Here is a 14,641-nt window from a genome sequence, read left to right as displayed (position 1 = left end):
CCTCTGTTGGTCCAGCAAAACTCTGGAACCAAGAGTGCTGGAAAATCAGAGGTGGATCCATAGCTGAAAATGTTGCAGAAAAAATAACTTTGTTATTGCAAGTCTGAAACTCTCTAGCCCCTAACCCCCCCTTTCACAATTGATACAAGTAATTTTACAATGAGATTTTCCATAACACAAAGTTTCTTAGGAATGTAGCTATCGCTGTAACCGTTAAATATTGTCCTAAGAAGCACCATTGTAACTTAAAACTTCAAAGGGGAAGTTTAAATTGGTTGAGTACAGAGGGAACAAGATATTAGGAAGTAGGATCGATCTTTGCAGTTATAAAACTTGAATTTGTTAAGCATAAATATATCACCATTTAAAAAAAAATACTTTGTACGACAGCATTCAATTTTACTTTTCTCTAGGTAACTGCTGACGGCAATGAGAGTGTCAGCAGTACAGGACTGGTGAATGAAAATGATCATGAAAAAAAAATGCAGGTAAGACTATTATTGCTATTCAGTAAGAACTAGGGTATAACAGTGATACTTTCGCTCATCATACAGTAATCCTGTATGCAAGACTTGAGATTTGCAGAACATGCTTACTTTATTCAAAGCTTTCTGCCTTAATGTATAAATTATCTGGTGAGAGCAGAGAAAATATTTTTCAGAAATGAATTGGCGCAATTTGTTGCTGACATTTTTTGTAGACCATACCAATGAAAGGGATGTATGGAATAGAGAATCTGTCAGAGACATGGTGTGTAAATTTGCTGGATGATGTTCGAATGATTTGTAAACTCATCTTGGTTGATGGGTAGATTCTACAGAAAACCTTTGAATTAATTTGTATTTTCAATTAAGTTTTAAAATGGCCAGTTGGTGCTATTAGCAATGTCAACATGAAGACGGGACTGGGGGTTAAATCTTCCTCATTTTGATAAAATCTGCCTATTCTGAATTTTTTCTCATGCGGTATGTTAAGGTAAAGAAATTTGAAAGGTCCATTGTAAGATGCCATAAGATGGAGCCTATTAAATTAATCCACATGGGATTGGAAGTAATATTCTAGCAATAATCTAGAATATGTAAGCAAAGAGAAAATGGTTGTGGGAAATGGTTATTTTCAGGTTGAGAGATGCTGTGACTGGGAGGGTACAGTGGATTCACGCCCATGTAGCAAGGAACTGCAGATGCTGGTTCAGACTGAAGAAGGGTCTCGAGCCTAAATGTCATCTCTTCCTTTTCTCCAGAGACACTGCCTGACCCTCTGAGTTACTCAAGCATTTTGCGTCCATCTTCGTGGGTTCATAGCTGTTCCATACTTTTATTAATGTTAATATGACTGAACCAGGTGTAATTTATCCAAGTTTGGTGATGATGCAAAGGTGGATGGCAGTGTAAATTGGGAAAATTATGCAAAAGCTTTTGGAGTTTTTGTGTGACTATGTGAATGAGCAAGGTCATGGATGATGACCTTGGTGGATGATTTCACGCTGCACTATAATTGAGTAAAGTGTGAAATCATTCATCTTGGTTTTACAAAGTGTATAAAAAATATTATTTTTTTACAAAATGGTGAGATCATAGGAACATAAGAAATGGAATCAGATGTGGACCAGTTCTGCCAATCATCAATATTGTGACTGATCTTTTATCTCAGTGCCACTTTCCTGCACTCACTCCTGATTTTCTTAATATGAAAGACTGACATATTTTGATGTTCAGAGGAACATGGATGTCCTTGTACAGAATTCACTGAAAGGTAACAGATAGTCCAGTAAAGTGTTACTGAGCTATAAGATCAGCCGTGATCTTCTTGAATGGTGGGGAATGGATAAGGAACCAAATAGCATACCCCTGTTTCTATTTTTTTTAAGTACAAATTTAGGGTTGAATTATTTTTTATTTCATCCTTTGTCCTGATGACTTGAAAGATAAGTCATATACTGAAAAACACTACAACCTTGCTATCCCTCTGAATATTTCTATACTCATTTTGCCTATTATTGACACTTTATTACACAGATTTCAGGTTTCAAGGTTAATTTATTGTCACATGTACCAGTTTAGGTACAGTGAAAATTGAGTTACCATACAGCCATACTAAGTGAAAAGCAACAAGGCACACGACCACATAAAAGTTAACATAAACATCCACCACAGTGGATTCCACATTCCTCACTGTGATGGAAGGCAATAAAGTTCAATGTTCTTCCTCTTTGTTCTCCCGCGGTCGGGGCAGTCAAACCATCCGCAGTTGGGTTGATCAAAGCCCCCTGCAGCCGACGATCAAAGCCCCCGTCGGGGTGATCGAAACTCTCTCCGCGGCATGGAGCTCCCGAGTCAGCCTCTTCTTATCTGAGACTGCGCACGAAGTCCACAAGCCCCGCAGTTGAAGCTTCGATCCCCGGCAAAGGGATTGCACGCGCCGTGATGTTAAAGTCCCGCAGACTCCTGCGGCTTGGAGCGCCCGTCGGTCTCCAGGAAAGGCCGCCAACTCTATGATGTTAGGCTGCAGTGGGGACGGAGATACGATACGGAAAAAAATCGCATCTCCGTCGAGGTAAAAGATTGAAAAAAAGATTCCCCCAACACCTCCCCACCCACAGAAAACAAACCAAGGAACACTAAAACATACTTTTAACACATAGCAATGACTTAAAACAGATAATGGATGTCAGGTTTAATCTGGATGTAACTGGTGGAAATGAATATTTCAACGGTTTGTGCTTGAATTTAACATATCAACTTACTTTCAACTGTGGGATAATTCGCCTCCCCTCCTCAACCAGACCATTTTAAAGGTGAACATGATAATATTCACAGATGCTGGTGAAATGGGATCAAGAAATATCAGTCTTCTAGCAATGCTAAGATGATCCGTTGTAAATTAATGAATACAACTACTGTGATGCTTTAGTAATTCAGTTATTTCAATATTTTGGCATCTAGCTTAGCACTTGATGTTTGCAACAGTTGATGTGTCCTTATGATTCACCGGGGCCCCACTTTCCACACTCCCTAACAGCTCATTGAGGCCCACTTTTCTTGTTTCTAACTGACTCTTTAGACTTTAGAGTTGCGGTGTGAAAACAGGCTCCACGGCCCACCAAATCCAAGCCAATCAGCGATCACACCGTATACCAGCACTATTCTACACTAGGGACAATTTACAATTTTACAGAAGTCAATTAACCTACAAACCTGTACGTCTTTGGAGTGCGGCAGGAAACAGGAGCACCTAGAGAAAGCCACACAGTCACAGGGAGAACGTACAAGCTTAGTACAGATAACAATCGTAGTCAGAATCGAATCGGAGTCTCTGATGCTGTGAAGCAGCTACTCCAGTGCTGCATCACTAAGGCTTTGGTGCCTGCACTCCTCCTAAACTCAAAGGAATATTTATTATTCTACTATATAACGTTAAATAATGTTGGAGTATCAATGGGAATAACATCTGGTTGTCCTGACAATCTGCTATCCATGTTTGTGTGATTTATAAATAATAAATTTTAATTATTGTAATTTATCATGGAAATGGCAAATTATTAACATCACAATAATAGGAAATTCAATACTAATATACTATTTTACTTTTACTAATTTACTACTGTTCTATTTTCTAAGATTGTTCTTCAGGGTCATGTGACAGGACGGGTTAGCGCCAAAGCTCAACAGCTCGGAGAAAAAGCATTTCGTTGTGAATATGAGGGATGTGGAAGACTCTATACCACTGCTCACCATCTGAAGGTAGAATCATTCCTTACAAAAATTGATATTATTTAATATAGTAGTGTGCCACGTTTAAGAGATCACAGAGAATTTTTCAGACCGTGAATTAATTTTTGTGTGTGGTTCTATTGTTGATAGAACAAGATGGCAATCAATTTAAAATCCCACGCTCACTGAATAAGTAACCCCAGTGGATCTGTTTATGGGGTATTGGCTTAGGAAAGAGAGTTAATCATGCAAGTTGCACAATTAGTGATCCTGTGAATGGTACCAAATGATGTTGTCTTCCCACAAAAACAAACTCAGATTTGGTCCAAGGTAGAACACCTCCAAGTAAACAGTCTCATTGCGGCACTGAGTTACCAGGTCTAAAGTGTACTGCCAGTGGACAGGTTTTGCATATTTAATGGAATACGAGACACTGCAGAAGCTGGAATCTGGTGCAACGAATAAACTGCTGGGAAAACTCAGCCGGTCAAGCAACATCCGTGGACCAAAGATGAAGCTTTCCCCTGTTGGACATCTGAAATGCCATCTTTCTTTCGGAAACTTTGCTTCCCACTGCTGTGTGTCGATGGAATTCCCACATGCATTTCCTCCATTTCCATATGTGTGCTCTCACTCCATCCACAGCCGGAACAGAGAAAGATTTCCCCCAGTCCCTTTCTTGTGTTTCTTAACTTAGCAGATAACATGCCAAAAATAGTTTCTCGGTGATAGTAGTACTCTTCCCATTTAATAGATAAACTGAATGGAAAGAGTACCACTAACACCAGTACTACAGATGGTGATGTTTTGGTTGCTGAAGAACATTAATAAATCCACAGGGCCTGATGGGGTCTATCCCAGGTTATTAAGAGAGATAAGAGAGGAGACTGCAGGAGCCTTGACAAAGATCTTTGCATCTTCTCTAGCCACAATTGAGATCCCGGAGGCCTGGCGAGTAGCCAATGTTGTCCTTTGTTTAAGAAGAGAAGAAGAGAGAATCCAGGGATTCCGATTAGCCTCGTGTCTGTGGGATGGAAGCTGTAGGAGGGAATGTTATGCTACATCTGTACCCTGTATATGCCTTTACTAAGATAGGCATAGGCACAAATCATAAATCAATGGAGAGTCTATCTAACAAGTCATTTCTTAATGTACTTGTTTATATTATATGATCACAGGTACACGAAAGAGCACATACTGGTGATCGACCATATAGATGTGAGCACCCAGGTTGTGGAAAAGCTTTTGCCACAGGTATATATTTTTTAACTTCATTCTTCAGAGTGTGGATATAAGATATATGTATTAAGTATGAGAATATTAAAACATGAAGAGCATTTAAGTTAATATAACAGTATCACTGCTCACTTCTTATTGGCTTTCTGGTACACTATATGGGTTTTTTAAGATCATAGTGCCCTCCATAATGTTTGGGACTAAGACCCATCATTTATTTATTTCCCTCTCTACTCCACAATTTGAGATTTGTAATAGAAAATATCACATGTGGTTAAAGTGCACATTGTCAGATTTTATTAAAGGTCATTTTTTATACATTTTGGTTTCATCATGTAGAAATTACAGCTGTGTTTATACATAGTCCCCCCCATTTCAGGGCACCATAATGTTTGGGACACATGGCTTCACAGGCATTTGTAATTGCTCAGGTGTGTTTAATTGCCTCCTTGACATAATTAGTCTTCGACATATTGCATTTGCTATTTGACTGAAATCGGGTTGGGGGAAAAGCAGGATTCAGAAGAATAAATTACACAAGCATAAAAGTCAATGATGTGGTAAAAAATACTTGCCTTCACAGACAGTTGGTGCTTCATCCAATTCACAAAACCTGTGTTGAATTTCGATTCAATGGTATCTGCAGGGAGATAACAAAGATCATGAGATCAACAACTTTCTCCAACTGTACAAAGAAGGTTGTGCCAGTCATTGCATCTCCTGGAGTTTGTTTAATTCACTTTTGGGATGGAGTTCTGAGAGTTCTCTCAGAGTTCTGCTTTAATTTAGCCTGAAGAATTTTTCTCTTGCCTTTTGCTTCCTCCTTACTTCTTCAGGTTGACTGTGGAAATTATAATTTGTGACAGGGATACTAATATGCTGAGGTTTACCAATTGACTGTAGTTTGCGTTTAATTTACTTGTTTTTGCTTTTATCATTTGCCACTTAAGCAAAATTCCGAAAAGATCATAGACACAAAATGCTGGAGTAACTCAGCGGGACAGGCAGCATCTGTGGAGAGAAGGAATGGTTCTTCAGACTGAAGAAGGGTCTCGACCCGAAGCGTCACCCATTCCTTCTCTCCGGCGATGCTGCCTGTCCCGCTCCAGCATGTTGTGTCTACCTTCGATTTAAACCAGCATCAGCAGTTCTTTCCTTCACATCAGCAAATCCTTTCTACACATTTCGTCCGAAAAGATCTTAGTCATATAGCAGAGAAACAGGGTCTGTAATCCACTTTGTCTGTGCCAACGATCAAGTACTTGTGCACTTATCCCATTCTTCCTACATTCCCATCACTTTCCCCAAGATTCTAATGTCTACCAACATACTCAGAGCAATTTACCTTCCAACCTGCACAATTTGGGAATTTGGGAGGAAACTGCAGCAGCCAAAGGAAACCCATGCAGTCACAAGAAGAATATGCAAACTCCGTGCAAACAGCATTGAAAGCCTGGATTGAACCTGGGTCATTTGATCTGTGAGACAACAGTGCCGTTCAGAACATTTTCTCACAATTTCTTTTCTGAAAATTCTTAAGATGAAATGATGTAATGTTCGAAACAGATCAATGGATAATTTGGATAATTTCAGAGAGTGAATTACCCTTCAAATATATCATAATAGCTTTAAATCAATAGAGGCAGCTGGAGTCCATCAAAAAGGAAAGTTTGGATGTCAGAATACCAATTGTCTAGGTGGTAGCAGCAGCATTAAAATTGAGTTCCATTTTCTGCCTCTGTGCAGCAATTGTGGTTGGAAGTTAATTTTCTGTAAAATGGAAAATGTGCAAAATACTAAGCATGTCTGATGTTTGAAGTGACAAAGTTCAGTTCGATGACCATTCAGCAGTAAAGTAATTATTTCAGATTTCCAGCGTCTTCAATAATTTACTCAAGTCTGATTATATTTATAAACATTGTTATTTATAGACATTAACGTTTCTCACTAAACCATTAATTTTATATGGAACACAAAGTGCTGTAGTAACTCAACATATCAGGCAGCATGTCTGGAGGACATGGATGAATGAGGTTTTAGGCTGCCTGACCTTCCGTTACTCCAGGACTTTGTATACTGTGCAAGATTCCAGCATCTGCAGTATCGTGTGTCTCCATGAATCTGATGATCTGATTGTCAGTATATTTTAAACACAGTGGCAATCAGATTGTCTGGTCTGTGGATTATTGATAATTTTTGCATGCCCACATTATTTTACTGACAAAGTTTAATATTCGAAACCTTGCATTGTGCCTAATATTAAAAGTAAACTACTAAAGCTGTTAAAAAAGCTACAACTTCCCATCAGAGGTGATAAATTTTACTTTCTGCACCATTGTCTTCACCTGATATTGTGATTCTAATCAGCTAAAGGTCTGTACTGTCTTCTGAACATACTTTATTTGATTATTAGTGGGACCATAAATGACTTCCTTTTCGCAGATACATTCAAAATTTATTACACGATTTTTCTATATTTTCAAATGCAGATTCACTCAGCAATGTTGAGGTGACAGTGTATGCTGCAGAATGATCTAATAGCTGTCTTGAGACTCTTGACCTGCATGAACTTGGAGGGTGAATGTCAGTGGGTTAATTGAATATGGAGTATACAGCTAACCCTAACCGTACTTTATCAACTGCATGCATTAGCAATATTCTTCACTTAGTGGCCAGCCATTGGGACCACCTTATCTTTAGCGATACAGCGCGAAAACAGTTCTTCGGCTCACTGAGTCCACATCGGCCAACAGTCACCCCGTGCACTAACACTATCCTACACACTAGGGACCATTTACCAATTTTACCAAAGTCAATTAACCTACAAACCTGTCTTTGGAGTATATGAGGAAACCGGAATACCCGGAGAAAACCCACTCGGTCACAGGGGGAACGTACAAACTCCATACAGACAGCACCCATAGTCAGGAGTGAGCTCGGGTCTCTGGCACTATAAGGCAGCAACTCTACCGCTGCGCCATTGTGCCACCCTCTACTGCAGCCGTATCTCTACTGCAGCCTGCAGATCGTGTGTGTAGGAAGGTACTGCAGATGCTTTTTTTGAACCGAAGATAGACACAAAATGCTGGAGTAACTCTGGGTCAGGCAGGAATAGGTAACATTTTGGGTCGAGACCCTTCTTCAGACTGAGAGTCAGGGGAGGGGGAAAACTAGATGTATGAAAAGGTACAGAACATATCAGAGCTGGCTCAGGAGAGGTGGAACCTACAATGGTCCATTGTTGATTGCGGAAGAGGTGATAACGTAGGGATATGAACAGTGGAACTAGGAAGACGACTGGAGTGGGAGAGGATGAAGAGGAAGGGAATGCAAGGGTTACTTGAAATTAGAGATATCAATATTCATATCGCTGGGTTGTAAGTTACCCAAATGAAATATGAGGTGCTGTTCCTCCAATTTGCGTGTGGCCTCACTCTGACAGTGGAGGAGACCCAGGACAGAAAGGTCATTGGCGAGACCAACCACAGACTGGGCGATCGTTTTGTTGAATACCTGCGCTTAGCCCACCTTGACCGACGCAATGTCCGGTTGGCCAAACATTTTAACGCCCCTTCCTATTCCTAAACGGATCTTCTGTCCTGAATAGGGTTAATTAGCTTACAAATAATCAGTATTATCACTACTGCTTGCCGACTGCATTTATCTTTTAATGAAATAAATAATTGTATTTTTGTAGTTTTTATAAAATTAATAACATGTTTTATGCTGTCTTTTGCATCTTGAAAATTGTTGCTTTCCACCCACATAATTGCACTTTGAAGTGTAGTCATTATTGGAGTTTGCAGTAGTGACTCTAACACAAAGAACTTACTCCCTCCCCCCTTTCCATACCTGCATTTATAGTTGTCATGGTAATCATTAGCTTTTACCTTTCCAGTAGCTTATACATTCCCTGGATTTACAACAAATCTCCAATTTTAAATGTATTTAATGATCTGTGTCGTTTATAAGAAACTTCATGTGCAAGTTTCAGCAGCTGTAATATTTACTGCAAATGTACTGCATACTCATTACAAATGTCAGGTACATGGAAACTGCTTTACTGACATATCTACAATACAATGAAAAAACTGATTAGATCAATTTTATTCCAAATGTTCTTCTTATCCATGTTTCTGTTTTAGGATATGGATTAAAAAGTCATACAAGAACCCATACAGGAGAAAAGCCATATAGATGCCCAGAAGAGAGCTGTGACAAAGCATTCAAAACCTCAGGAGATCTACAAAAACATATCCGAACACACACAGGTAAAACTGGATATAAATTTAGAATGTAAGGGAAATGATTTGGGATTTATTTGCCAAATTCCCACAGCATCATCTCACGTTAGTATTCTCACATTATAGATTAAAGTGGCATAGTCTTGTTGGCTATCTTCTGCTTTTTTCCCCATGGCCATTTTGGAGAAATACTTAGGTCTTCTGTGACTAACAGCATTTTTTAAATGTCGTCATAATCCCTCTCTGTCACGATGAGTCAAGCCCAAAGCAAGAATATTTTATGATTCAATTGACTAGATCATTTTGACTATTTACTCTTTATTTTACAGATTTCTGTACCAGTAGAACCTGGAAGTATAGCAGAGGAATAGGCACCTTAGCCTGTGATATCTGTGCTGACCCTGATGCCACATTAAACTAATTCCATCGGCCTGCACATGATCCATATCCCTCCGCTCCTTGTGTATTCACCTACCTGTCTAAATGCCTCTTAAACATCTCCATCCTTTATGCTTCCCAACTCCACCCCACTGCAGAGCATTTCAGGCTCTGTGTAAAAATAACTTGGTTCGCACATCTCCTTTAAACTTTCGCCTTCTTGGCTTAAACCTATGTCTATTACAACCTAACTACCTAAAGTCAACTGCCTACTAGCTTTTCTGATTCTTGGTAAACACGGTAACACTGGTGTAATTTTCACACATTTATCCACAGTAAAAGCCCTGTCTCATGGTGCGAGCTGACCCACGAGGTACCTCGAGTGAAAGACTCGTGGTTGTGTACGAGATCCCACGTGTATGATCAAGAGTTTAACCGAGTTCCCACGGGTATGACAAGTTTGCCGTTTTCTGCGATGTTCCAAGTTCGTCTCCCGAGTTACTAAGTTCCTCTCCCGAGTTACTCTTGAGTAACTACCAGGGTAGTGGGAGATGGTGGCGGAAATATTGAATGGAACACAAGCCTTGCTGTACTGTAGACTCTGCAGAAACCTGGTGGGTATGAGAGGTTTAGAGGGGTAGAGGCCAAATGTGAGACGAGGTCATCCGTCAGCCTCCTGCATTGCAAAGAAAAAAAAAAACCTCAAACCTATCCACCTTCTTCTTGCAACCCAAGCCCTCCAGGAAGGACCTAGCTTGGCATGAACAAGTTGGACCGAGGGGGTGGCAAATTCGTTGCGAAATTCGATTTAATAACAACCGCAAGATTTTAAAAAAAAAAAATTTTTAAATATATTTTTATTAGAAGTAGACATATTATAAAGTATAGTTACATATTATAGTAAAAAGACTTTTCATATACATCAGTCATACATTATTAAAATTTTCAATTATCAATTACTTCTGCTTCTAGTGTTTTTATTTATTATAGAAAGAGAGAGAAAGAGAGGGTAGAAAGTTACAAATTAAAAAAAACAGAAAAACAGAGGAGGTACACAAAATTGCTGGGGAAACTCAGCGGGTGCAGCAGCATCTATGGAGCGAAGGAAATAGGCGACGTTTCGGGCCGAAACCCTTCTTCAAACAGAGGAGGTGGAATGGGTTACCTGTAATACGTCAATGGAGATAGGTTCGTAGATTATAAAGTATAGCTTTTCATCTGATCCTGAGTTCAAGTTTCAGTTGGGTCTTCGTGCTGTGCCAATCTATCCCTTCAGATAGTTAATGAATGGAGCCCAGATTTTATCGAAAATATCTTGTTTGTCCATTAAGACAAGTCTAATTCTTTCTAAGTATAGGGTCTCCGACATTTCCGTAATCCACATATTAATTGTGGGGGTTGTAGGGCCTTTCCAAAATTTTAATATTAATTTTTTCCCAATTATTATACTGTAGTCGAGGAAATTTCTTTGGTTTGTTGTGAGTGTTAAACTTTGTTCTGATATTCCAAGTATTATTAATTTTGTGTTTGGGTCCAGTTTTGTATTAATCACTTCTGAAATTATTTCAAAAATATCAGTCCAGAAATGTTTAAGTTATATACAGTTTGCAAACGTATGTGTTAAATTAGCCTCTAGATGTAGACATTTATCACAAATAGGAGAGATTTGTGGACAGATTCTATTTAGCTTTATTTTAGAGTAGTGTAGTCTATGTAAGACCTTGAATTGTATTAAAGTATGTCTGGCATTTAATGAACATTGATGTATTTGTTGTAAACTTTCGTCCCACATATCTTTCGTTATAGGGTGACCTATTTCATTTTCCCATTTGTATCTATATGGTTCGGTCGGTGGTACCTCGTTGTTTAGTAGGGTGTTATAAATATAAGCTATTAGTTTTTCAGTATTAGGATGCTTGTTCAAACATTCATCAAGAATTTCTGATTCCCTACTCCTGTAGACTTGTGTATTAGATTTAACATAATCTCTAATTTGTAGATATCTGAAGAAATTATTTGAGTGCAGTCCATAATTCTGTTGTAACTCTTGAAATGAAAGAAAAGTGCCTTTCCCATAAAGATGTCCAATATTTTTGATTCCATCATTTTTCCATTGTGTGAAACCTTTGTCCATAACCGCAAGATTTTAAACGGGAAGCTTGCGCATTTTAGTTACGCGTTTTCAACAAGGAAAAGTCGTACAATTACCTCCAGAATTTGATATTCATGTCTTGACTTAGACAGGAGTTTTTTTTTTAATTGGAGATTTGCCACGGAGACGATTTTGGCTAATACCAGCAGAGAGAACATGGAATGCACACAATTAACTCGTTAGAGACCGATACTGGTATAATTGCCAGTGTATTAGGAACATAATGGGTACACTTCTTAAAATAGGTTCAGAAGAAACAATTAAAAAAATAAAATCCCGTTGCTAGAAATAGAACCAAATTTGTTGAAAAGCAGGGTTTTTTTTTGTCAGTCAATAAAGGTTTGGACTAGCTGTGCGGTACAGAATCACGAGAAATTGCAATAAACTAATCTATTGTGTTTGAGGCGTAGGCACATAGATCGATACCATCAATGCATTGTGGAAATTGGCAACAAAAGAGTAAAGATAGACACAACTTGCTGGAGTAACTCAGCGGGACAGGCAGCATCTCTGGAGAGAAGGAATAGGTGACGTTTCGGGTTGGGATCCTTCTTCAGACTGAGAGTCAGGCGAGAGGGAAATTCGTTCACCTACATCATTAATGAATGACAATCAGCTGCAGTTAAACAGAGCATTAAAACTGTACCCCTGGAACCCGTTGAGTTCTTCTTACAAATGATTGCGGTTAGTGTGCCATGGGGACTTAACTGCAAGTGAAGGAATTTGTAGGAAGAAACTGTAAATACTCCGACAATAGACACAAAATGCTGGCATCTGAAGAAGGGTCTCTACCCGAAAATGTCGCCAATTCCTTTTCTCCAGAGATGCCGCCTGTTCCGCTGAGCTACTCCAGTGGAGTGTGTGTCTATCTAATCTGTAAGTGAAGCCCGGGTTATCTAAGAGAGATGGTTTACTGTGCACCACAGTGCGGGCAGACAGTTTGTCAACGGGCGGTTCGCTCCGTCTGAGGAAATATATAAATTGAACCGCTTGGATAGTGACTTTTATATGCTAGGTAATTTGCAAAAGAAAAACTTAAGGTTTTCCTGAACCGAATAAAGTGCAAACAGACAGATACACACAGGCAAAGATGAATCAAAACATGGAGGCCTGAACCTGCTTAGTTTAGTTTACGGCTTTGAGGCAATTATAACACTGGAGGAAATTGTATTTGGTATGATTGTGTTGGAAAATGGATAACTGAATAGGGGCCTCTTCTTAGGCCAGAGGTCAGTTGCTCTTTTCTTTGTGGACAATCTTGAGCTGTGAGGTTTGTGCTGAGTTTGAGATATGGTTCAGGGCTGAGAGATAATAGGCCCTGTAGTTAGCCTTGGCTATGTTGAAATAGGATGTGTGTGAAGGGGAGTAGTTGCTTTGAGAAGAAAATAATTAGATTGATGGAGTTGTTTATAGAAAGTCAAAGCAGATGGAATTCTGACGTAATGGTCTGAGTTGTACCTTGTACCTTGTAAGAACCTTGTGTTCTGCCTGGTGCATGAGATTGGAAATCCTGCTTCCCGATAACAGGAAAGGCACCAAACTCTTATTAACTAAGCTGACAGATTTACGACCCATGTATGCTTGGTTGGGATGGGTATGGGTTTTGAACTTAGAAACTGTAATTCAGCAAACTTATATAATTAATGTTTTAAAGACATAGGTAAAAGTATTTCAGACTGTGAAATTGTAGTAAAACAAATTATGAAATGTATTGCCATAGTAGGAAGGTACACTTTAGACATATAAATTGTTTAGATTTATAGAAATATCTTTCTTCTTGGTATAGAAAGTGTGTATGACGTGTGATCATTGTGTTATATACGTATCTTGTATTTTGAGGAGTGGTCTTTGATAATTGGGCCTACTGGGGTTTTGCTGTGTTGAAATAAAATAAGCAAAGTTATACCACAGGCAAACAAAGGCTGTAAAGAGGCCAGAGAAGAGGGATCATGTGACTGATGTTGTAAATCACCAGAAGGACTCAGATGATTGGTTACTAGCTTGTCATACCCTCTGTATCTGAAATGTCTTAATACCTATATAAATGCCATGAGTTTGTATCAAAGTTACTCCTCTCTGGACCCGCCCCAGAACATCAGCTCTGTGTTGGAAGGTTCAAGAGACTAGTCTCAGCTGAATATAGAATTGATTTTAACAGCAACAAGTGTTTGAGTCAAGTTGACTTTAGATTGACAGAAGAACTCAGTTTAATACGTCCACCGGATTCTTCCGATTCCCCCAGGTCGCCAGCTTGCCACAAACGGTCTCACCATATCACGCATTAGGGGAGGGGGTGGGGGGGGGGGTGGGTCAGGTGGAAGGCGGCTGCAGTGCGTGCGTGTTGTATGTCATGTCAACCCTCGGACCAGAAGCACAACTACAGCGGGTGGGGAGTGTTATCTTTCACTGTCCCAGGCAAGGGCGATGGGCAGAGAACTTCCCTCTGCCTCCACACCAAAGCCTCCTTGTTCATTCGTAAAATTTTCCCAAGTTTTTCCACATAAAGTTAAATATTGAGAACCTCTTGGTATTAATATTAAATCATTGAAATTGAATGGCAGCAATTTATTATGCATTTAGTTGTCTTTACTAACTATATATATTTAGCTAAACACCTAATAGTTAATCCATTGAAATAAGTGTCTTTTTTATAGTCTTTGTTTTACTGCATTGACTTTAAATTTTTAGGAGATTGAAATATGTATCAACCTTATAATACCTGCATCAAATGTATTTTTTGGGTTGTAGTATTCCGTTATTTTTCAGATGACCTGATTATATATGTAACTATAAGATAAAAAATTATTATGTGTGGTTATTATGTTGACTAATAATTATAAATACTTTACTGCATTTATTTATTTTTAACATGGTGTGATCTATTTTGTTTGAACTGAAATTACATTTGATCTAACATA

At 39.0% G+C, this 14,641-nt stretch overlaps 1 protein-coding gene across 2 annotated transcripts in view; it reads left to right on the top strand.

Annotated features, from left to right (window-relative positions):
- znf143 (zinc finger protein 143) overlaps positions 1-14,641 on the top strand; it is a 51,436-nt gene that overhangs the window by 19,340 nt on the left and 17,455 nt on the right. For both annotated transcript variants that reach the window (XM_033038964.1, XM_033038965.1), the window contains 4 exons: positions 414-488; positions 3,621-3,743; positions 4,892-4,967; positions 9,095-9,220. In XM_033038964.1, the coding sequence (XP_032894855.1) occupies positions 414-488; positions 3,621-3,743; positions 4,892-4,967; positions 9,095-9,220 (400 nt within the window). The remainder of the gene's footprint in view (positions 1-413; positions 489-3,620; positions 3,744-4,891; positions 4,968-9,094; positions 9,221-14,641) is intronic.

The sequence above is a fragment of the Amblyraja radiata genome, chromosome 20, assembly GCF_010909765.2.
Source record: "Amblyraja radiata isolate CabotCenter1 chromosome 20, sAmbRad1.1.pri, whole genome shotgun sequence".
Classification (NCBI taxonomy): domain Eukaryota; kingdom Metazoa; phylum Chordata; class Chondrichthyes; order Rajiformes; family Rajidae; genus Amblyraja; species Amblyraja radiata.
The sequence above is the reverse complement of the archived record's forward strand: the minus strand, read 5'-3'. Positions and strand labels throughout refer to the sequence as shown.